General features: G+C 49.5%; 1 protein-coding gene and 1 pseudogene across 1 annotated transcript; one reads left to right on the top strand and one right to left on the bottom strand.

Moving 5' to 3' along the window:
* The first annotated feature begins 433 nt into the window (after nucleotides 1-433).
* The window catches only part of LOC136303665 (zinc finger protein 850-like), a 141473-nt pseudogene continuing 118047 nt past the window's right edge, over nucleotides 434-23859 (top strand).
* On the bottom strand, nucleotides 8431-22055 carry LOC136303668 (spermatogenesis-associated protein 16-like). The gene is made up of 13 exons (XM_066207259.1): nucleotides 21933-22055; nucleotides 21656-21736; nucleotides 19552-19848; nucleotides 19084-19200; nucleotides 17089-17234; nucleotides 16333-16422; nucleotides 15729-15813; nucleotides 14889-15036; nucleotides 14373-14513; nucleotides 14019-14131; nucleotides 11866-12030; nucleotides 10593-10670; nucleotides 8431-8927 (listed from the first exon to the last, which is right to left on the bottom strand). Exons 1-13 carry the CDS (start codon nucleotides 22053-22055, stop codon nucleotides 8721-8723), a joined length of 1791 nt encoding a protein of 596 aa, XP_066063356.1. The 3' UTR covers nucleotides 8431-8720.

Consider the following 23859-nt stretch of genomic DNA (forward strand, 5'->3'; position numbering starts at 1 on the left):
TGTTTTGCCTGCAAACTAGGATTTCCCATTCCCAAACCTTGGCCGGATGGAGGGCGAGGCTGTGAGGAAAAGGAAGATGCCCCAGGACAGCCAGACAGGTGAGGAGGAAGTCAGTGCCCCTTTCCCCCTCTCTCCTGCTCCGTCTCCCAGCCCAGCATGGCCCCAGCTGCAGGACAAACTCCCTGCCAGTGATGAACTGGGGGGAATCTCCTTCCCCTTCCCTCTGGCACGGAGGCAAATCCCATCCTCTCCTTGTCCTTCCTTCCCCAGACAAGGAGCTGAGGATGGAGACCAGGGAGGACAAATCCCCACAAAATAACCTCGTGGAAGAGGCTGATTTGAGTGACTCCACGAGGCAGGAATCCAATGGGGAGGAAAATCTCCAGAGATCCCACAGGACAAGCTCCAGCCCCAGCCCAGGGAGCTCTGAGGAGGAAAGACTCCTCACCCTGTGCCAGGAAGGCAGCCAGAGATTGAGCCAGAGCTCTGAGCTGGTGGTCCATGAGCTGTTTCATGAAGAGGAGAAGCCCCACAAGTGTGGGGAATGTGGGAAAAGCTTCAACTGGAGGTCCCGCCTGATCCGCCACCAGATGATTCACACTGGGGAGAAGCCCTACGAGTGTCCTGAGTGTGGGAAGGGCTTTAGAGACACCCCTGGATTGATCATCCACCATCGCATCCACACCGGGGAACGGCCCTTCGAGTGTGGGCAATGTGGCCAGAGCTTCAACCGGAGCTCCCACCTGACCTCCCACCTGAAGATCCACACTGGGGAGAGGCCCTACGAGTGTTCTGAGTGTGGGAAGACATTCCAGACCAGCTCCCTTCTCCTCGTACACCAGCGGATTCACACGGATGAGAGGCCATTCCGCTGCCCCGACTGCAGGAAGGGCTTCAAGTACAACTCCCACCTCGTCAGGCACCGGCGCATCCACACTGGGGAGAAGCCCTACGAGTGTCCTGAGTGTGGGAAGAGATTCAGAACGAGCTCAGTCTTGAATCAGCACCAATGGAGACACCGGTAAGGGAAGCCCTGCGAGTGCCCCAGCTGCAGGAGGAGCTTCATCCTCTGCTCCAACTCCATCCCCCATCAGAGCACCCACGCTGGGGAGAGCCCTGGTGAGCCACATTCCTGGTAATCCAGGTTGGGAAGACACCTGGCTGGTGGTCACCACATCCTCCTGGATCCCCATGGGCACCGGGATGAACACAGGGGCAGGCACATCTGTTGAGACTCAGATCGACATTGCAAGTTCATTGAGAAGAGCTGATTTTTTACCTTGTCTTGGTTTGAAAGACAGGTGTCTGCTGAGGAAAGCAGGAGCCTCCCTTGGAATGGAAAATGTAAACCCCCTCCCTCCAAATTATTATAATTTTGAAATTAAGGAGCTCTCAGGCAAAGGTATGAGAATAGGAATAACTGTTCTTTAGCAGTATGTATAATAAAGCAAACAAACAACAACAGCTACAGCATTAACAACAAACAGAACCACAAACCCAGTGACCCCTTCTTGGCCGTGGGCACTTTCCCCTGATTCCCCTACAGCCGCAGGGGTGCTGTGGTGTGAGCTCGGGGAGCATGTGGTAATAATGGCAGCTTGACCAAGATAGGAAGGGATGAAGAGAGGCTTTTCGTCACAAACCCCTGGGGCAGTCAATCCCAGGGCCCCAGCAGCAAGCTGGGCTGGCACCTATATGTAGAGTTACAATCCAATTAGTTTTAGTAAGTTGACAATATGGGGATAGAGAGTAAAATGTCCTAAAGTAACTTTAGCATGCTTATATCCCCAGTCATCTGTTCTGTATATTCTGTATGTGTTCTGTGTCTTTAAAACTAGCTCTAAAAACAAAACAAACAAAAAAACCCCCCACACAATTTGTTTTAGAAAAACAGCATTCACTCCTACACATTTTTTTCTCTAAACCCTATGTATTCATCAAAAACACAACAACCAAACAAAAACCTTTTTTTTTGCTTTTAGTTAGTTTAGCTAGCTGAAGCAAACAAGCTCCCTAAACTGTTTTTTTTTCCCTTCAAATTGTTTAAACCTATCCTAAACTAAAACCACCAAAAAACACCAAAATCTCGCACCTACAACCCACCAAAACCTAAACCTCCAAAAAAACCCTAAAAAACCCTAAAACTAATAAAACTAAGTATAACTCTAAGTGTAACTACATACAGGCAGGGGTGTGGGGCTGCAGTGCAGGGAAAGGTTGGAGCAGTGCACAAGAAGCAGCGGGGTGGGGCAGCAGGGGCCTGGCTCCCAGCAGGGCAAGGAGAGGCAAACTCAGGGTCAGGGCACCCGAGCAGATGGTGCTAGGTCTGTCTTTTAATGAGTAACACTTGATAAACAAGCACTCACTTTAAAATTTCAAAGGTTTATTGAACCTTAACAAAAGGAGAAAGGGACAGCACTGGGAGCGCGGCCGACTGCCAGAGGCTCATCCACAAAATGGCAGCTCCACTTTTTATACCCCTGGTATGACATCAGCCAACCCTGGGCCCTCCCAAAGTCTGCCGCTCAGCTCTTCTTTGCCATCCAAAAATGGAGTCCTTCTTGCAGCGTGACTGGAGGTGAGGTGCTGTCATGCCAGGCCTCCCCAGTACGAGCTTTCCCCATTCCCAGCTGCCCCATGCAAGGGTCCGTGGCCTGGAGACCCCCGCACAGCCAGGCTGGTGTTTCCGTGCCTGGTGCTTCCAGCAGCCTCTCCCCACCTCTTGTGCACTTCGTGTCTTGCCTCCAATCTGACACATTCCAAATCCACCCAACTGTCCAATGTCCTCAAGCTCCAACAGACTCAGGTACAGATCCTGTGCAGTGCTGACCAGAGCTGAGGTGCCTGCACTCAGATTATGGGCAATCTGGCCATCCCAGTTATGAGGATGGTGCCTTTTCAAACCAGTTATGAGGATGGTGCCTTTTCAAACCAGTTATGAGGATGGTGCCTTTTCAAACCAATTATGAGGATGGTGCCTTTTCAAACCAGTTATGAGGATGGTGCCTTTTCAAACCAGTTATGAGGATGGTCCCTTTTCAAACCAGTTATGAGGATGGTGCCTTTTCAAACCAATGATGAGGATGGTGCCTTTTCAAACCAATTATGAGGATGGTGCCTTTTCAAACCAGTTATGAGAACAGTGCCTTTTCAAACCAGTTCTCCCAAGTCTGACTCTCGCACTAACCACACTCCCAGACTGCATCCCACTCACACCCCAAGCACACTCCCGGACTCCGTCTCCCCCTCGCCCAATACTCTCAATCCTCCAAATCTTTCCATCTGCAGGTTTTCAGGGGGCCTTTCCCCTTCTTCCCCCTCGTCTTTATCCTTATTTGGTCCTTTATTGTCCCCGAGGTGTCGACCTGCAAATCAGCAATGACCCCAGGAGAAGCCAATCGAGCTGCGAGATCAGGGGGTGGAACTCTCGTCCAAAATCTCCTAGGGCCATGGAGACGAGGTTTTAATGCCAGATGAGTCCCCAGTTGTGAGAAACGACCGCTCACTTTAAAATTTCAGAGCTTTATTAAACCTCAACAAACACAACAAAGGACTGAATAAGGAGAAAGGACCAACCCAGACTGTCCAGTGGCAGCAATACAGAGGGGGGCAAAGGGGGCTGTAGAGAGAACTGGGGGTGTCCAAACAACAAACTACAATAACACAACCATACATCAACAGAACTTCTTTTAATGTGCACACAGTATTCATCCAATAATTGTGAGAGCCAATCATCATACTACTCATCTCTAACAGTGAGGTAGGTGATGATGATGCGGTCCCAGTGCAGTGGCTGCTCTCACGAGCAGAGGATCACCCCATGGCAGAAGAAGCAGGTCTGGGCTGGGCTCTGGCAGCAGCAGGGAATTCCTTTCCCCAAGCAGCAGCTCCGACCTTCCTCCTCTTGAGAGGAATGACAGACTTGTCTTTACAAACAAGCAGTGGATCTGCTGGTAGGTAAAACCAGCACTGAGAGATGAAAGAAACAATGGGGAGGATTCCACTGATTGATGAATGGAAAAGAAGATATTTGCCTTTACAAACAAACTGTGTGTTTGCTGATAAATGAAATTGGATATTGAAAGATGAAAGAAACAACGGGGGAAACCCCATAAATTCTGTAAGAATTAAAAATTAAAAGGGGGGTTATACATTCAAGGGGAATTTTAGGTATTAGGCACTCCGGGAAGTCTGTAACTCTCAAGTACCTCAGCCAATGGAGAAAGAGAGAGGGAAATGCGGCCGGGAAATGAGGATAAATAGGAGGCTGCGTCCTCCAAAATTTGAGGGACCCCAGGGGGAATTCCTCATGGTCTCTCCCTTTATTCGAATAAAGAAAAAGGATTCCTCTGTCTCCTTTTTGGACAGAAACCTCTGACGTTTGTGGAATAATTTTCCTAACACTCTGAAGCCGAGAGAGAGAGATCCAGCAGCTGCCCCAGCCCCATCTTTTACCTGCCCGATTCTCTCGATATCTCTGCCCCTCAGAAAGAAATTCTTAAGTAAAAGAAGTACAACCAGATGCTCTCTTCCCCTGAGCTTGATCACTTCTTTCATTTTCTTAAGTGCCCAGTTGTTAGTGTTTCCTAGCAAGAAATGGGAAAAAAAATCTATAAAAAGGAACAAAAGAAAGAAAACCCAAATCTTTACACCCTAAAAAACATGCCCCATCCAATTGTTTCTTCTGGTGACATTGAGCAAAGCTAAGATGATCCTTGGAAGTCTTTCCCAGCCTAAATAATTTCCATCTTTATCCCATCAAAACACCAAGAACTGGGGTAAAAAATAAAGAAACAAAGAGATCTAAAGCTGCACCATTTTACTGGGATTTTGAGGTGAATTTGGGATTCAGAGGAGTCTTCAGGAGGATTTGGGTGTTGTAGGGCTGTAAAGCCAGGCAGATGGGGCTACAGTCTCCTAGTTGTGCTGGCAGAACGTGTCCCCCTGAGCCCGGCTGTTCTCCAGGAATTCTGGTTGTCTGTCCCAGTCCCTGGCCTGGGTCTCCCCATCCAGGGTGTCCCCCCCACAAGTGCCCAAATCGCTGCTGAAGTGCCCGAGCTGCTCCTGGCTGGGGATGTTCCTGTGCACCAACCTCTCCTGGTCGGTGCCATTGGGGACTGGGAGGGGTATTAGGGACTCCTGGGAGCACTGGGAGGAGGTTTGGGGGGCTTTTGGGACAGTCTGTGAGGGGGTTTTGGTGGTCGTGGCCAGGCTGTGTGGCTTGGAGAGAATTTGGGGGAGATGGAAAGGGGTTTTGGTGGCTTTTAGGGCTATTTATATTGCAGGGAGTGTTTGGGGGAGTCCTGGCCAGGGCCTGTGGGGTGGTTTGAGGTGTCTGGGAGTGTCTGTGGGGCTAGGTGGGGGTTTTAGGGCAGATGTGACTCCCCCCCAAACCCCCAAAGCTGCCAGCAGGCAGCCTCAGTGGCCAGCAGCACCCCAGACACAGCCCGCAGCCACAGGCACATCCAGCTGCTCCTCAAGGTGCCAAGCGGGGCACACAGACACACCCCGGCACAAGAGGAGCCACATTCACCTGCTCCCGAGTCCCCACGGAAGGAATAAGAGCTTGACTCAGCCAATATATCAAGCAACAATTGATTTATTAATTCGGTAATTCAAACGATAAAATGTGAGCAAAGCAGCGTGCTGGGTACAGTGGGGGGGTTTCCCCTCCAGCTGCACACCGAATGCTGATTTTTGCTGGTATTTTTTTGGTGGTTTCCTCCTAGTTTCTATTTGTGAAGTCCAATTTCCATACCCCATTGTGATCAGTTCCTATTGGTGACGTCGAATTTCTATCACCCCAAGGTTGTAAATTAGTGATGGTGATGTGCAGTTTCCCGTGCCCAGAATCATACGTCGGTGATGGTGAGGCCCAGCTCCTCTTTCCAGGGCCATAAATCAGTGATGGTGATGTTTGGCTTCCCCTCCCAGGATCATGCATCTGTGATGATGGGGTCCAGTTTTCCTTTCCAGGATCTTCAATTTTTTCAACTTTTTTTTTTCCTTAAGATAAGCTCACTTCCTTCTTTTATTTAGGTGATTACCACTTTTTAAAATCCTAAAGCTGTAGTTCAAAACCTCTTATTACAAAGCAGCTCAAAGCTTACAATAATTTTGTTTCAAAGCAAATAATAATACTTATGCATTCTTCTATCCTACATGCTAAAGGCCTAAAAAAACCCTTAAAACTTATATTGTGAGAACGTTAAAACTCACATCATTCACTTACAAGCATGCAAAATATTTGTCCAAAAGCTTCTTTCCATGCTTTTTTTCCATTTGTTTATTAAAACTCATTTTTATAACTGTCCCGTGGCCTCATTCGACATATTTCACAACAACTACACCGGCCACCTTTTTTGTTTTACCTGAGAGGAAACACAACCCCACGTTTCACACCCACAGCGGGGCTGCCCCTGTGCTCCTGCAGGCCTGCACAGCTCTTTCCTCTTTCCTGGCACAAAATCCCCTCGGGCAGCTTCCCTGGAGCCCTCTGCGACTGCTACCCGGGGTCTCAGCTCCTTAGACCTCTGTGTGCCAAAGACTCCAGGAGGTACCTGGGAGGAGTCTCAGGAAGATCCTGGAGGATGCAGGTTCACTGCAAAAGCAGAAATTGATCAAGGTCAGCTTCCCTGGAGCAATCTGGGGCTGCCAGACAGGATTTGTTGTCCTGAAACTGGAGGCTGAGACTGAGAGATGCCTGGGAACAATGTCAGGTTGATTCACAGAAGATCCAGTTTCCAAAAATCATCTCAGGTACCTGCCTTGGAGCTGTTATAGATACATACTATAAAGTTGGCTTTTCACAAATACTAAAATGAATGCTACATGTGTAACGTGGGAAGGTTTTACTGTATTCATCTAGTTTCTTTTATTATTAAAAGGGTTTAGAAATGGTGATGTGATGAATGTGTATATTTTTTGCGTGGTTGTGGCATAGTGTTAAAAGTAAAGACCGTTTTTACAACATCTAAACTGGCTAAACCAGGAGGATGAAGAGGGTCCTCCGGCATTCCTGAATTATCCAGATGAAGGCAGTGGTGAATCAAAGCTCCAAGAAGGAATTTATTGAACCTGTGCTAGCAGAGGAATGGAGCCACTCGCAGATGGGTCTGCGAGATAAAATGGTTCGGGGGGAGTTAAAACTGAACAGAGAGAATTCAAACTCAAGAGGAATGTTTGAATCGTGCATTAGGATCTATTGAATGTGTAACAATTCTGTATCCTAATTGTCTTTTTATTAAACTTCTTAAATTTTACCAAGAAAGCAAACCTCGTTTTTCACACTCTCTTGCTGTGTTTCTGTTTTGCCTTCTCCTGTTCCCCTCCTGTTGTGTTTCTTTTTCACTTTCTCCTGTTCCCCTCTTGTTGTGTCCCTGCCCTTGCAGCTCCTGCAGCCTCCAGGGCCACTTTTCCCCTTCGGGTGGTCCCGATGACTCAGGGAAAGGATGTGGGAAACGGATTTGTAGAGAATTCTCAAAGCCTGACGGAAGGCTCACACAGTATATGTGTCTGTATGCAAACTCTGAGATAAGAAATGCTGACTTAGAAATGCCATGGAATAGGACGGACGTTGTTGAGAGAGAAATGGAACTGGAAACAAGTTTCAAATGATGGCCTTGCAAATAAGACTGGATACTTTGGAGAAATAAAACTTTGAAAGATGCATTGTAGTAGGACCCACGAGGAGTAATTTTGGATGATTGGCTTTAAGGCATTACAGCATTGTGTGGCAAAAGCTGACAGGCCAAAAAACCCTTATAATGTGTTGTAATTAGGAAATAGTTTGGCTCCTGATTGTGATGGCAATAATTATAACATCTGTACTGTCTCACCCTTCACACGAGACTGAAAATGGAATAAAAGTTTTTAAAACGCCTCTCAGCTGCCCCATCTCTGGGTCAGAAAAGGGATAATGTGACAAAATCCTCTGCCCAGCTTAGGATGGAGGGGTCCCCGTGTCCAGAGCTGCTCGGGCCAGCAGGACAGGACTGAGCATGGACACAGGATATGCCCAGAGCACAAGGCTGGTGTTGCTGGTAATGTTAAATTAAATACAGCCTAGTAAGATTTCACACAACTGAATAAAATCTAAATTGAAACTCGTACAACTCACATTTTATACCGTTCAGTACCGTTTACTACAACTGACATTTAAACAAATGCAGCTTAAAAGTTTACAACATTCATTGCAATTTAAATTGAAATTCATACAACTTAAAATTAATACAAGTAAATCTAACTTACTGGAATGTAAGCCTTATTTCATATAACTTAAAGTTAATGCAAGTAAATACTATTTAAATTTAAACTGATACAACTTAGTTTTATGCAATTAAACAATAGTTAATAGAATTTAAATTCACATAACCTAAAGTTAATGCAACTAAATACTGTTCAATACCACTGAAAGTAATACAACTTAAATTTACACAACTAAATACAGTTTAATACAATAGCAATTTAAACTTATCCAATTTAAAATTAATACAAGGAAATACAAATGAATGCAATCTGAATTGAAATTTGCAAACTAAAGTTAATGCCACTAAATACTACGTAATACCACTTAAATTTAAAATACAAGTTATATTTATACAGTTAAATATAATTGACTACAATTTAAATTTACATTAATACAACTTCAAGTTAATACAATGTAAAATGAGATTGCCATCTATCAGATTGGTATCAACAGCTACAAAATGCCTACAAAGTCAACTTTTTGCAAAAACTATGCGTCTTTTTTTGGGCCCTGTGGCCAAGCTTTCTGGGTTGGGAATGAACATGTTTGTATTTTTCAGCCTCAAATATTTCTGTCCCTTTGGAGTCCAGTCGATGTTTTCCCTTCCGGGTGTTTGCACGTGTGGGGTGCTTAAGAAATACTCTTCTCCCTCCCTCAGGTACTCTTCGAGTAGTGCCACCTGCAATCCCAAAGAAGTGGTGTCACAAGCAAGTCCATTTGCTTCCATAAAAACTTTCAAAGCCGCTGCAGTTCGTTTGTTTCAAAACTGATAGCACTTAGAAACCAAAATACACAGAGGCTCCTCTTGGACAACTGGTGGCAGCAGTGATACCCGAGTTTGTCGTTATTTTTGTTTTCTCCATTTCTGTTTGGATTCAATTCCTTCATTGCAGTGGAACAGACTCCCTTCACACAGAGCTCTGCTCTACAGACCCTGCATCGTGGGAGGATCTAAAGAATCAATCTGCCCCTTGCATTTAAAGCTGAAATAATTAAAAATAAAAATAAAAAACCTCCTGCTCTGCCATGCTGACAGGCATTCAGTGAAGTGTGGCTTCTTCAGGCACAGCACAAAGCAAATCAGTCTGAGTGTGGCTTCCTCTTGTACAGATCCATGTCCTGAGCTGTCCCCAAAGTGTCCTCAGCCCTGGCCTGGCCTGGAGCTGTGCCAGATGCTCTGGCCGTGCTTTGGGTCAGCCAGGGGGTGTGTTTTTGACAGAGGCAAGCAGGAAAGTTTCTGCACCGTTCCATCTGCTGCCCTGGGGCACCCAGGGCTCAAAGAGTCTGGGAGAGAAGCTCTGCCTCCTCCTCCTCCTCCTGGTGCCCATGGAGCTGCCCAGGGGGACCTGTTCAGGGGATGGGCTGCACATTGCACCGTGCACGAGGCCACGGGAAAGGGTTTTCTGCTGTGCTGCTGAAGCTCGAGGGGCACCTGTGCCTGGGCTTTGGCTCCTTTGCTGCCAAAAGATCCACTGCCACAGGAGCACGGGGAGCTTGGGGCTCTCCAAAGAGCCTCGTGGGGCGGCTCTGCTGTGATGTGCTCGGCACAGAAACGTGCAGAGGAGCAGAGAGAGCGTTTCTGATGCCAGCCTTGTCTTGAAGACGTTGAAAGAAAAGCCTTGGAAGTCCTCAGCTAGTATATGGGAAGTCTGGGGAAGACTGATCCCATAGTGCTTGGCCCTATTAACCACAACCACCGAGCCCGCAGGACCCTTCAGCCAGAGACCAAATTAAAGTGTCTGCACGACTTTCCTCCTCTGTTAAACGTGCCTGTTCTGTTTTGGGGGCAGTGCTGGTCTCTGCATGAGCACCAAGGGCAGAAAGAGGAAGGAAAATGGGTCCCAGGTGGTGGGTGGGGTGTGGAGTGAGGGCAAAGGGGACACCAGAACAGCAGCAGGATTTACGGCAGCTCCTTTAGGGCCATCCAGCAGCGTCTGCGCTGCTGGGGATGCCACCAGCAAGCAGCAGAGGAATGATGTCCCTACCCGGAACTGCTGTTTGGCACGGTCTGCCTGTGCTTTTCATATATATAGAACAGGAGTGGGCTCCAGCCCCCCGAATTAGAACTGATCTGGCACATCAGGTGCTGACATGACTGCGCTGCTGCTGGTGCCGCGGCAGCAATGGTGTTTGCACGGCAGGGATGCAGCCGGACCCTCGCTGGCTCCCAGGCGAATCAGACACGTCTCCCTGCGGCTGCTGCCTGAGCCCAGGCACGGGTCAGGATTCACCTGCTCTGGTTTCACCTGCTCTGGTTTCACCCTGGCACCTCCTGTCTTTTCTGCCGTTTGAACAGACCAGGCTCAGGGACATTTCCTGCCCTTTGCTGCAGGCTGTTTGTTACCTTCTGTATTTTAGCCCACGCACGCTCTCCAGGTCCTCCTGCCAGGATGTCCACGGCGTCTGCCATCAGTGACTGCAGCTGTGGCACCGGGACACAAACAATCAGTGTGGAATTCACAGAGAAATCATTTCTCTGAACGCACAAAAAAAACCCAAATTCAAATCCTTGAATGAGGATTTTGCGACTCATTTTTCACACACTGAGCACGGCCAACTCATCTTTGTTTCAGCCCTTGCACTACATTCTTGTAGATCTGAAATACCTTTATTGCCTCTACTCTTAATTCAGAGACAGAGAGACACGGGTTGGATCCAGGGTGTCCTGCCCATAAACATCAGTGTTTAGGAACAAACTGGGGAAAACTGGTACTTGAGACCTGTGCTGTTGGTGCTCTCTAAAAAAATTATCTTCCAAAACATTGGGTTAAGTTAAAGGGAATCCAAACGAAAAGTTTTTGGAGTCTCTTCACAAGCATTTTACTTGTGACAAGGAATTAAGATCTACTAGCACCGTGTCTGTAGGTACCAGCATCCCTGGGTGTGCTCAAGGCAGAAGGCTTGAGGCATCCCTTCAGGGGAGGTGAGGAGACACCACCTGGCCACTGATCCACAGCAAGGAGATGCTCCCTCCTCCTCTTTTTTCCCAACCCCCTTGGAAACCATCCCTTTTGGCCTCGTTGGCTGCAGCACTCATCCCACTGCTGGCTCTTGCTGGAGCTGGGTTGGGTCTGCCAAGGGCCCAGTCCGTGTTTCTCAACAGCCTGACGGATTCTTCACCTCTGCAGCAAGTCTGACAAATTACCAGGAGCTGGCAGACAGGTTTGTTCCCAGACAGGGAGCATGTCTGTTAGATGCACCCAGCACAGAAAATCAGTTTTCCCTCCTTTCCCCCCCCCCCTCCTTCTCAGCTGTACCCCAGTTCAGGCTGTTTTGCTGCAGGTGCCTTCTGAGGTGTCAGAGGTGTCAAGGCAGCATGAGCTGAGTCATTGCTATCCTGTTTCCAGACCAATTTGGAGAGGTTTTGGGGGCAGAGAAGGGATTTTCAATAGACAGTGACAGGTGAGTCCTGGTGGTTCTGTCAGTCACCCTTGCAGGTGATCAGCTCCTCCTCTGTCAAAGCACTGCAGGAGGATTTGAGAACCCTTTCAGGTCCCTACATTGGAGAAAGGACTTCCAGAGCACATGGCAACAGCACAGAACTCTGCCCTGGCCCTTCCTGCTCTCCCTCTCTCAGCCTGCAGAGGCCAAAACAAGTGTTGGAAATCAAAACCTACCAGCTGGCCATCCTCCTGAGAGACTCTCTGCAGGTAGGGAACAGTGGCCAGCTCAGCCATGGCCTGGGTCATCACCTGGGCGTGTTCCTCCCCTCTCTGCAGGTGGCTGAGCAGGCTGGCATGGTGGAACTTCTCGATGGCCCGTGTACAGGGGCCACGCTCATCCTGTGTGCCCAGAAAAAAGAGAAGGTGAGAGGAGAGGCACAGGGAGCACCCTGATCCTCGGTGTCCTGTGCCTCCAGGCTTCTCATCTGTGTTGGCTGGTCCTGCTGTCAGCAGTGAGCCAGCCAGCGCCTTTCAGACCATGCTGCTGGGACAGCCTTCAGAGAGGCAGCAAAAAGACTTTCTTGCCACGAGCTCTCTAGGAAGACTAGGAAAATAAAGATGTCATCGTGATAGATGGGAAGGGGAGACAGCAGATAACAAACACCAACACAATTTTCTCCTTTGGAAGGGGTTTTTCCATCACCCCCTCCACTGAATGTCACCTGACTTTCCTGGACGGCTTTTCCAGCCTCGGGAAAGCATGCAGGCTGTCAGCTCATGGTTTGGGTGCAGACCAATCCATGGTTTCAAAGACAGACCCTGGAGGAACTGAAACCTGCAGAGGTGGTCTCTGGCCTCCAGGCAGCAGGACCATGGCCGATTTGGAGCATGTTCCAGCTTTCCTTTCCTATCTCAGCCACAACAGAGTGTGTATAAATGATGTTCTGAACTCCAGGCTGTGTGGCTGCAAAACCAGGGGGGCAGAATTGACTTCTCTTAAGTGGTGCCATGGTTGAATGAGCTTGGGTTCAGCACTGAGTGGGCTTGGTCAAAACCAGCCTGAGCAGAACAAATTAGATCGCATCTTTGCATCCACAAATGAGGAAGAGGGCAGCAGAAAGAAGTGTTTGTTCTGTTAAACCCCAAATATATTATCTTTTCCTATCCAAGTAAGTGGTAGTGCTTGAGTCTGTAGCTGAAGTTTGGCCATTTTTAATTTAGCTGATGTGTGATGGAAATAATGTGGAATCATGTTTGTGGCTTGAAGACAATTGTGGAATACTTTAAAGGAAACAAAAGTGGCCCAAAAATCTCTGTCAGGGCCATAAAGAGATGGCAGTCCCCATCAGCAGAGCAGCTCTGACTCTGTGCCCATCTCTGTTGCCACGTTGGACTGGCACTGCCATCTGCTCATGGGTCAGAGGTTTGGTCTTGCTGGGATCACTGAACGCTCTGAAAGCTGAAGGGAACGGGAATGTGTTTCCTCTGACTATGGACATGGACCTGGCAGCTGTTTGTTCCAACTCAGTGACTCTCTCTTCTCCCCTGGGGCTTTCCTCCTCTCCGTGGCAGCTCCCACACTGATCCCTGAGGCTGGTTATGAACCCCTGGTTCAGCCCAGTTCCCTGTCCTGGCTGCTGTGGACGTGGCACCAGGGCAGCCCCTGCCCGGACCCCGGGGCTGCTGTGCCAACCTCCTTGGGGAAAAGGTCAGTTGGCTGCTGCCTTCTGTGCTGCTGGGGTCTCACCTGGCTTTTCTGCGAGGGCACTTGTGCTGCAGCAAGAACATTTAAATGTCAGAGGGGAGGTGTAAAGCTAGTGGAAAATACCGCTCTGCGGGAGCAGTGTAAATTCCTACAGTGGGGACTGGCTTGGGCAGCCCTAAGGCAGCACTCTGCTCTCATCTCTGACAGGATGCGTTCCTTTTCCCTGTGCCCTGGGAAGCAGACCTCTCTGCTTATCTCTGCTCGAACTGTGTGGTCCTGTTCCTCCAAATCCATTTACAGAAGAGGGGAGTCGTGGGGAATGCAAAACCTGCCTGATTTCAAAGTTTTTTCTCTTCCTGTTACTCTTTTGAGACTGCAGTAGTGGCAATAGAGGAATCTCATCTCCAAAAGCAAAGAGAGAATTGGGAGGGGTCAAAAATTTAAAAATTGCAGTTTTTCTGGGGCTTTCAGAAAGAGCAGGATTTTCTTGTGTTTCCAGTGTCCAACCCACACTCTGTTTGTAGGTGCAGCTTCTTGAAGTGCATCCAAGGGAATGCCCCCAGCAGGAACAGATCCTCTCCAGGGAGCATTTCCAGACCCTGGAGGAGCATGAGCAGCAGGAATTCCTCCCCAAAAGCACATGTCCCTCCCACACACCACATAACCGGAATGGGATATTCACCTTTATCTTGGTGCTTCCGATAAAAGCCAAGGCTGCCATGATCCTTTCCTCAGTGCTCTGCCAAAAGGTGTCGGCTTCTTCCTCCGTGCTGGGACTGAAAGTTATTTTCTGGCCTAGGAAATGAAATCACAGAGCCACAGAGGCTTCGTTCATTCATCTCCATTTTCTTTAGGGGATCTGGCAGAATGTTGGATGAACTGCAGGAGGAGCGAAGAGGATGGGAAGAGCTGCCTGGGCTGTCAGGGCTGCTGCCACTGATGGAAATGGGTCCTGAGACACCCCTCACGACCTGATCTAGTAAGGATTGTGGGGGTCCCCCCTGAGCCAGGCCAGTTCTTCAGCAAGTTGGCACACCTGGAAAGACTGGCAGTTTTCGAGTTACAAACTTTTCCACGGTTTTACCAATCTCTCTGTTTCTGAAGCCAAGAGTCAGTAAGTACTGCTGGCCAGGGTGAGATTCAGCCTTCTCTGGCAACAGGTGAATTCCATAAGGATCTGCGTAGGGAAAGGAAAATAATTTCCACTGTCATATTTCTTTACAGCTGTAAGAGAAGTTACTTTTATGCAGGAAAGAAAAGGGAAGTCTAAGAAGGAGTGAAATGGTCTCCAGAAACCTTGCCAAAACACAGATGACAAAACCAACACATCCAGCTCTCACTGGGCTTTGAATCTTTGGGCTCTGCACCTGTCTGCATCAACAGTTTAAATTTTGCTGATGCCTGAGATAAATATATTCAGCCCAATTCCCCAGAGCAGCAGAAGTGTTTGAAGGCCAAGCAGCTCAAACTCTCCAACTGTCTCCAACCCTTTTGAATTCGGCTGCACAAACAGAATCCACAGTGCTTAAGGGCAGCTGAAACCTGCTGTTACCTGTAAATATGTGCTGCACATAATCAGGGTACTTCTCAGCAAAGGTTTTGTTGGCCTCCTTTATCTTGTCAGCCTTGTCCTCTTTCTCAAAAGGTGTGTACAGAGCAGAAAAAGAGTCTTCTCCACTGAGGGCTTCTTGAATCATAGCCTAAAAACGGGCAAAGAAATGATAGGTTTCACCTTGGGTAAAGGCTAGTGAAAAAAAACCCCAAACAAAACAACCAGGTGGTTTGGGTGGAGACTCCATGAGCCTCCATCTTCAAGCAGGAGACAGGGACAAGAGAAACTGTCGTTCAGATGGAGAGAAAAAATGATTCTGTGCTCTCTGAAAGCCTCATCATGAAGCCTTACGAAAAAAGGACACAGTCTCGAGGGAAACACAGGTTGGGTATTAGGAAAAAAGCTTTTCATGGAAAGAATAATAAAGGACTGGAGTCACCATCCCTGGGTGTGTTTAAAAAAAGACCGGACGTGGCACTCAGTGCCATAGCCTAGCTGAGGTGTTGGGGCATGGGTTGGACTCGGTGATCTTGAAGGTCTCTTCCAACCCAGTCATTCTGTGATTCCGTGAATTCTGTGAAATGCCTCCAGCAGCCGTATCCAGAATTGTTGTGTCAGGGGAGGTTTAGGTTGGATATTAGCAACAAGTTCTTCCCCCGGAGGCTGTTTGGGCACCGGAACAGGCTCCCTGGGGAAGTGGTCACAGCACCAAGCCTGACAGAGCTCCAGGAGCAGCTGGACAACACTCCCAGGGACAGGGTGTGACTCTTGGGAACCAGGAGCTGGTCTGGGCGATCCTTGCGGGTCCCTCCCAGCTTGGCCCAGGCTGTCAGGTGTTACCTGCCAGTACAGCTGCAGGAGGTCACTGGTCTGCAGCCCCGCGCCGTCGGCCAGGACGTACAGACACTGCGCCACCATGGCGCTCCTGGGGACAAAGCAGAGAGTGGAGGAGACAGCCACAGGAGGGGACAGCCACAGGAGGGGACAGCCACAGGAGGGGACAGCCACAGGAGGGGACAGCCAGAGGGGACAGCCACAGGAGGGGACAGCCACAGGAGGGGACAGCCAGAGGGGACAGCCACAGGAGGGGACAGCCACAGGAGGGGCTCTGTGGCCAGGCTGAAAGGAGGTCCTGCTCAAAGAGTGTCAGCTGAGCTGAACACCAAAGCTCACACAGAACTCCCAGTCCTTGCCCAACTTTTAGACAAACATCAGCAAACGCATTTTTAAGCTCACCAAATTCTGCCAGAAAACAGTTGGGATTATTCACATTAATGTGAACTGGGGGGGCTGGAGCTCTGCTCTGCTGCCCCGGAGATCACACACGCAAAGCCAGGGCGAGGCTCCCAGAGATTTGGGAAAAGCCTGGCTCCTAGAGGATGTGTCACTGCTGCAAGGAAAGGGATGCAGAGGAGCCCTGTGGAAGCCCGAGCAGCAGAAGTACCTGGCGGCCTCTGAGTATCTGTGCAGGCAGCGAAAGCAAGCGGCTTGGCGCAGGTGATTGCAGAAGTGAGAGGGGTTCTGAATGATGCTCCTTGGGGAGAGAACAGGGATGGACAGGGTGAGACTGGGGTTTCTCAAAAGCTCCTGAGAATCAAGCGGTGCCTGAGGCAGACACTGTGTGCCTCAGCTCAGTGCTGCATCTCAAGCGTCAGGGGAACTCCCTCTCTCTTCCTCTCTCTCCAGCTGTGCTCAGTGAAGAAAACATTACTAAAAAATGTCACTTAAAGGTTCATTTCACTGTGGTTTTATCCTAAATGCAATTTCGTTAGAGGTTTGCGTATTGCTCCAGAAAAAAATGTTCCGGGGGTAATAGTCTCTCTTGCCTTTGGCATGTAAGTAACATAAACAAAACTGCTACAGCACCAGCTCTTGTTAACCCCCAGCTCCCCTGACAGGAGCAGCCGGTGTCTGGCCCATCTCCCCGGCAGCACTGTGCATCTGGAATGCATCAGAAGGTGAACCTGAGGTATTCTGAAACACTCTCTGTCCAAGGCAGAGGTGCAACGTGGGCAAAACTTGACCCTTCAACAGAGATGATCAGTCCGATCCGAACACCAGTGCCACGTGTAAGGTGTGTTTGCTTGATTCCTCTTTTCTCACTATCACACTGGTTCTTCCTGCACAGCATTTATTCCTAGTCTTAGCTTCAGTTTGGATTTCAGTCTCAGCAGTGGATCTAATCTGTATCTCCTCTCACCTGTGTGCATGATGCAGAGCAAGGTCAGGCTGCCCCAGTTTTAAGTAGCAGATGACGAGCATTGACTCGATCCAACTGGAAAGCCTGGAAATATCATCTGGAGAGGACTTCAAGGGATCCTCTGGAGCGAAGCCTTTGCTGCAAAGCTGCACATGAAACAAAACCGTGATTTCCAAATATTAAAATACACCATTTGCTGGGTGGAAATGCTTTTTGTCACTGATCAGTGGAGAAAACTGACGTCTAATAGACTCTGCCTTTAACTAAAGTCAGCCTTACAAAACTCAGCACAGAGGACAGGAGCATCTTTCAGGGATGTTCTGGGTTTTTTGTTTCTGAGGAGAGCTGGATTTAGAGACTGCTGAGGTGTTAGAGTCCTAGAAACTTAGAATTTGGGGTTTTAGTGTATGGTAATACATGTGAGTCAAGATGGAGGATTTTGGCTGTTGTCTTTGTCCTTCTTCACCTTCTTCTTCCTTCTTCTTCATGCGTTTAGGTGGTTTTCTGTAATTGGGTGAAAAAGGTCTACATTGCAGGCCTTGAGGGGTCATTATTGGATCAAAACCATAAATAATATAGTGTCACCTTGGTACTGGGTAATTATCATTTAAAAGGCCTCGGAAGGAGTTAGAAGCACTCCATTGTACCTCATTTTCCTGGCGTGCTAGTTGTGCCTCACAGTGTGTGAGCCTGTAAATACTGTAAATTGATAAGATATAATGAACAGTCCAAGTCCACACTCAGTCCTTCGTTTCCCATGTATTCATCCTGACCTTGGCAAGAGAAAAAAGAAGCCTAAACCCTTACACTGAGGAGCACCAGCCCTACAATTCTGTGATGTCCCAATCCCTCTGTCTGCAATCCCAGGGATTAATTCCTTCATCCATTTTCCTGGTATGTTCATTCGCCAGCTTTTCCTCATAGGAGGAGACAAAGTCCTCCTCTCTTCTTAAGTGACCCGTGGTGCTGCCTCTACCACAGCTCATATCAGAATACAGGGGGCAAAAAAGCCCTTAAGGAAGATGACACTTTGTCATTTTACTCACTGACTGCTATAATATTTATTGATTAAGAAATTACTTCACTATTGCAGGGGAAAAAAAATTAAGAATAGGATATTTTCTTGTGAACTGGGAATCTCTAATATTTGACAAATGTTTTCGAATCAAGTTTGGCAGAACAGTGCTAAAGAAACATGCAGTGCCCTGCTCAGAGTTTCAAGTGCCTGGCTGAAGGGATTGCCGTCAGAGTGGAGAGAAAACATTCGCTGAGGCAGAGTGAAAACTCCCCAGTTATTGAGAGGGCATTTGTTGCTAATAGAGCTAAGATTAAAAAGAGAAGCTTTTTTTTCCCCCCCTCACTCTATGGGACTTCAATTTCCTCCACACATTAATACAGTTAATAACTGGAGAAAAGTACGAAATCACCTGACATTCTTTAGTTCAGCCCAACACTTCCCCCCTTCTGTGGCTTATTTATAACCCCAGTTTTCAGGATTTCTCCCCAACCCCAGGCACTCCAGGCTGCTGCTCCTGGTTCCCTTTGCTATTCCTGCCCCAGGGAGAGCGGGGACAGCCCTGGCTTTGCCCTGCAGGTCACACCCGTGCCCCAGCCGTGGCTTTGCCGTGGGGTCACAGCCCTTTAGCCCCGTACTGGGGGAGCTGACAGTGGTCAGAAAATAGATTTTAGGCTCCAGGCAGTGCCTCGAAGCCTGTGGGAGAGCCAAGGACAAAACTCTCTCAGTCTGCCCTGGGAAATCGTGAGGAGGAACCCGAAACAATCCCTGTAGATATCCTCCTCCTGACACCTGGTGTTTTCCCAACTTATTCACTGGTAGAGACGTTAGCAAAAAGGTGGTGCCCTAAAGGAGCGATCCTATTCATTGTACCCAAACACTGTATAAAAAGAACCTGTCCTTCAATCAACTTTGCTATAGTGCCCTCTGAAGAAGTCGGAGTTCTACACGAGCCGTCCTGAATCGCACCGATACCGTACCTCCAGCGCCGCGGAGAACTTGGCGGCGGCTGCTGCGAACTCCCCTTGCCGGCACCGGGCGCTGCCTTCCCGCAGGGCCGCCTGGAGCCCCGCGCCAGCGCCGAGCCCGCGGCTGTCCTCCCGGGCTTGGCCAGGAGCCCGAGCTGCTGCCGCTGGCACCGCCGCTGCTGGCACCGCTGCTGGCACCGCTGCTGGCACTGCCGCTGGCACCGCCGCTGGCACCGCCGCTGGCACTGCTGCTGCTGGCACCGCTGCTGGCACCGCTGCTGGCACTGCCGCTGGCACCGCCGCTGGCACCGCCGCTGGCACTGCTGCCGCTGGCACCGCTGCTGCTGGCACCGCTGCTGGCACTGCTGCTGCTGGCACCGCTGCTGGCACCGCCGCTGGCACCGCTGCTGGCACCGCTGCTGGCACTGCTGCTGCTGGCACCGCTGCTGGCACCGCCGCTGGCACTGCTGCTGCTGTCACTGCTGCTGCTGGCACCGCTGCTGGCACCGCTGCTGGCACCGCTACCGGCACTGCTGGCTCCACCGGCTCGCCGGAGCCGAACTCCGTGTCCGCCTCGTCAGCGCAGATCAGCTCCGCTTCTATTTCCCGGAGCCTGGCGGGAGGGATGTGAAGCGGCGAGCCCGGGAATGTCCCTGTGCCGCTCTCTGCCCGTGTTTCTGCTCTCGTCCCGGGCGCTTTCCCATGGCTTCCTGCTTTTCGTTTGCGTCTCGCTCTGTCCGCGCTGCTCCGGGGTCGTTCTTTGTGTTCTTTTGCCTCCTGCCACGCCTGCAGGAGAGGGAGCGGGTGGTGAGGGGAGAATCGTGGGGTTTAAATTCATTGCAGAGAATCCCGGAATGGTTTGGGTTGGAAGGGACGTCAAGGATCATCTCATTCCATCTCCCTTCTGCTATCCCAGGCTGCTCCGAGCCCCGTCCAACACGGCCTGGGGCACTTGCAGGGCTCGGGGGCAGCCACAGCTTCTCCGGCCTCAGCACCCCCACAGCCCAGAGTTTCTCCCTAATATCCAATCTACATCTATTTCAGCTTAAAGCCGCTCCCCCTTGTCCCTGTCACAGCTTGCCTGCCTTTGTGAAATGTCCCAGGAGAGCTTCCTTTTGTTTCCAGAAGTGATTTCTGAAAATGCTTTACCATGGATTTTAGCACCAAACAAGATGACGTGAAGGGGCAATGTGTTAAACGAAGAAAAGAAAAAAGAATGAAATGAAATGCAAGTGTCTGGGGAAAAAAAAAAAAAAAAAGTCTTTTCATAGTCTGGAATGGAGATCTAATGTTCCTTCTCTGCTTTATCCTGCTAAGAGGACGGCAGAGGTATTCCGTCCTATTCCAAAGTACCATCTGAAATGCCTCTTCTGCTCCCAACAAGAATGCGTGTTCATTCATGGAGCACCGATTTCAAAATCTGCTGAAACGTATGAAATCTATTTCTACTCTGAGCACATTGCTTGTGCTGTGACTGTAAGAAATAAAATCCAAGTTTCTAAACTCAGTTAAAGAATTCTACTGTAAAGTGCCTTCTCTCAGTTAAAATACCGGTTCCCTTGTTATCTCGTACCTATTGAAGGGTCTCTTTTGTTAAATACCGTTTACCCCATACCGGCCTTTTTCCCGGTTAAAGGCTACTTATCGCATTATCTAGTACCTATTGAAAGGTCTGCTTTGTTAAATACTGTTTACCCCATACCCATTGTTATTGTAATGCTTTCCCTGTTCAATGCTATTTACCTCAAAGTCTCTTCCCTTAGAACTGTATTCTTCCCCGCCGAGTGCCCATCCCTGCCCTGCCGCTTCCCCTGCCGCTTCTCTCCCCCGCCCTGGCCCTACTGCCTCTGCCGCTTCCTGCCCTGCCGCCTCCCGCATGGCCACCAATGGCACCACCCGGCATGTAAATGAAGAAGACTCCCATGGACCTCAGCACCCAGAAGGAGAAGAAAAAAACCCCTAAAAACAATGAGCCAACATGAAACCAAGGGCCAAGGTTAAAACCACTCTGGGTCGGCAGAACCATAGAGCACCTCAGCAATCAGAGCTGGATTCCACCTCGTCACCATAACTTCAACAGCACTCGACCAGACTGGCATCTCTAGACCAGGACACCAATCCCATTTTTCCCGGAGTTTCGTCCAAAAACTTTCACGGGAATGGAAAACCCAGCTCTGCTCTGCGGCAAAGGTGAACGCCTCCTCCCCTGCGTCTTTCACAGCCCCACGAGTCCCCCCCCCACCTACAGCTGATCTTAATAAAAGAATTATAAAGGAGCTGGTCTCCTTGCCCGTCCTTATCGGTGACTACAGTGAAATTAAACAGCACCATCAGAGATCAGGTTCCTGTTCTCTTTGTTCGTGTTCCCCGTCTAAAGTGTTGTTAAACCAACCAGACAGAGAAAAGAAGTCTCCTTTGGGGTAAAATGGGCGCCCAGAAATGAGGCACAGAGAAATGAAACCCACTCAGGGCTGGACAGGAGAGCCACGGCCGAGCAGCTTCCCCCTTGCAGGGTTCTTGCAGTTCCCTTCCCGAAGTCCCACCCCAAAAGGGTCCTGAGGCAGCTCGGCACAGCTGTACTCACCTCTGGGGCTCTTGAGGAAGGTTCCTGTTGAAGGAACATGTGGGAAAGGATCTGCTGGCTCAGACCAAGCTCCTGGGCCACCTGGAAGAACACAGGGATGAGCACACTCAGGTTTGCATGGCTGTCCCTGAGGACGCTGGTCCTAAATGGTCCCTAAATGTTTTCCCAGCCTACCCCAGCTGAGGAATTCCAGCTCGGGTCTTCCTCCCCTCCCTGGGAATCCTTTCAACCCCAGAGTTTGAAAATGGAACAAGCAACCTGCAGGAAAATATCTTACCTGATGAGAATACCAGGAGGGAAGTTGTTCAGAGCCCCATCCAGCCTGGCCTGGAACACTTCCAGGGCAACCTCTGTTTGCTCTGGGCAACCTGTGCCAGGGCTTCCCCACCCTCCTCACCATTCCTCCTCCAGGGAGGAATTTCTTCCCCAGGTCCAGTCGATCCCTGCCCTTTCTCAGTTGGAAGCCATTCCCCCTTGTGCTGTCCCTGCAGATCCTTGTCCAAAGTCCCTCCCCAAGTTCCTTTAGGGAACTCTCCCTGAGTTCCTTCAGGGGCTGGAAGGAGCTCTAAGATCTCTCGTGAGCCCTCTTCAGGCAGTGGTCTCAGCTCTCGCAGCCTTTCCCATGGCAGAAGTGCTCCAGCCCCCGGAGCACCCTCTGACCCTCCCTGCGGGCTCCTCTGGGCCACGAGCAATCATCTGGGAGGGGACTGGGAGAAACCCAGCGCGGCGTCTGGGCAGCGCTGAGGCTGGGCTGTAAACTGGGGTGCTGGGGATGCAGCGAAGAGCTGCTCCCTCGTTAGTGCCCGCACTGACGGAGGAGATGTGAGGCCTTGGCATGGCCAGGAGCCCCTGCTCCCTGCCAGGCTCGTCCCCACGGCCAGCACCAAAGCTGCTGCCGGCTCCAGAACAGCCCCGGGAATGCCCCGTTGTTCCCAAAGGGAAGCGGCTGTTCCCCGTGGGACAGCCCAGGCCCACGAGGCCCCTCGGGGCCCGGCACAGGGGGAGCTGCCCCTTCCCCACCCACCTGCCGGGGCTCCATGGCTGTTCTGGCAGCTGCCGGGTTGCAGTTACACACCCGGGGCGGTTGGAGAGCCCTGCCCCGGCCCAACTGCCCCGGCCCAACTGCCCCAGAGCCCGCCCAGGCCCGCCCAGCCCGACACTGTTAGGAAAATTAATCCACAAACGCCAGAGGTTTATGTCCAAAAAGGAGACTAAGGAGTCCTTTTACTGTATTCAGATTAAGGGAGAGGCCATGGGGCATTCCCCCTGGGCTCCCTCAAATTTTGGAGGACGCAGCCTCCTTTTTTATCCTCATTTCCCAGCCGCATTTCCCTCTCTCTTTCTCCATTGGCTGAGGTACTTGAGAGTTACAGACTTCCCGGAGTGCCTAATACCTAAAATTCCGCTTTAATGTATAACTCCCCTTTTAATTTTTAATTCTTACGGAATTTATGGGTTTCCCCCATTGTTTCTTTCCTCTTTCAATATCCAGTTTCATTTATCAGCAAACTTACAGTTTGTTTGTAAAGGCAAATATCTTCTTTTCCATTCATCAATCAGTGGAATCCTCCCCATTGTTTCTTTCATCTCTCAGTGCTGGTTTTATCTACCAGAAGATCCTCCACTGCTAGTTTGTAAAGACAAGTCTGTCATTCCTCTTGTTATAAATGCATATTAGAAAGTGGGCTTTTCACAAATATTAAAATGACCATTATCTGTATAATTATACTGTATTGTGTTTTATTAATAGAGTTTAGAAAGGTGATGAATGTATTTTCTGATTGTGACATAGGGTGAATAGTAAAAAGACTAGGTTTTTTTTCTCTTTGTAATATCTGAACTGACCAAACCAGAAGATGCAGAGAGAGAAGATCCTTCTACATTGCTGAAATTGATAAGACCGAGACAGTGGTGAAACAAAGGCTACAAGAGAGAGTTCATTGATCTTCTGGTATCAGAAAAACTCCCAGGCATCAACAAGGACTTCTATCTAATAAAATGATAATTTAGTACAGTGGGGCAAGTTTCGAAGGAAGGGGGGCCAAAAACCAAAAGGACATCTGGACTCAAAAGAATGTTTGAAAAAAACCGCATATGTAAAAGGTTAATCCTTAAAAACAAGGATTTTGAAGGAGTGAGTGTCCTTTTCCGGGGAGGCACCCTCGGCCGAGATACCTTTGCTTTCCTGTCTCCTAAACTGTCTA

This window comes from Chamaea fasciata, unplaced genomic scaffold (assembly GCF_029207755.1).
Source record: "Chamaea fasciata isolate MVZ Bird 193981 ecotype frontalis unplaced genomic scaffold, bChaFas1.0.hap1 SCAF_40, whole genome shotgun sequence".
NCBI lineage: Eukaryota > Metazoa > Chordata > Aves > Passeriformes > Sylviidae > Chamaea > Chamaea fasciata.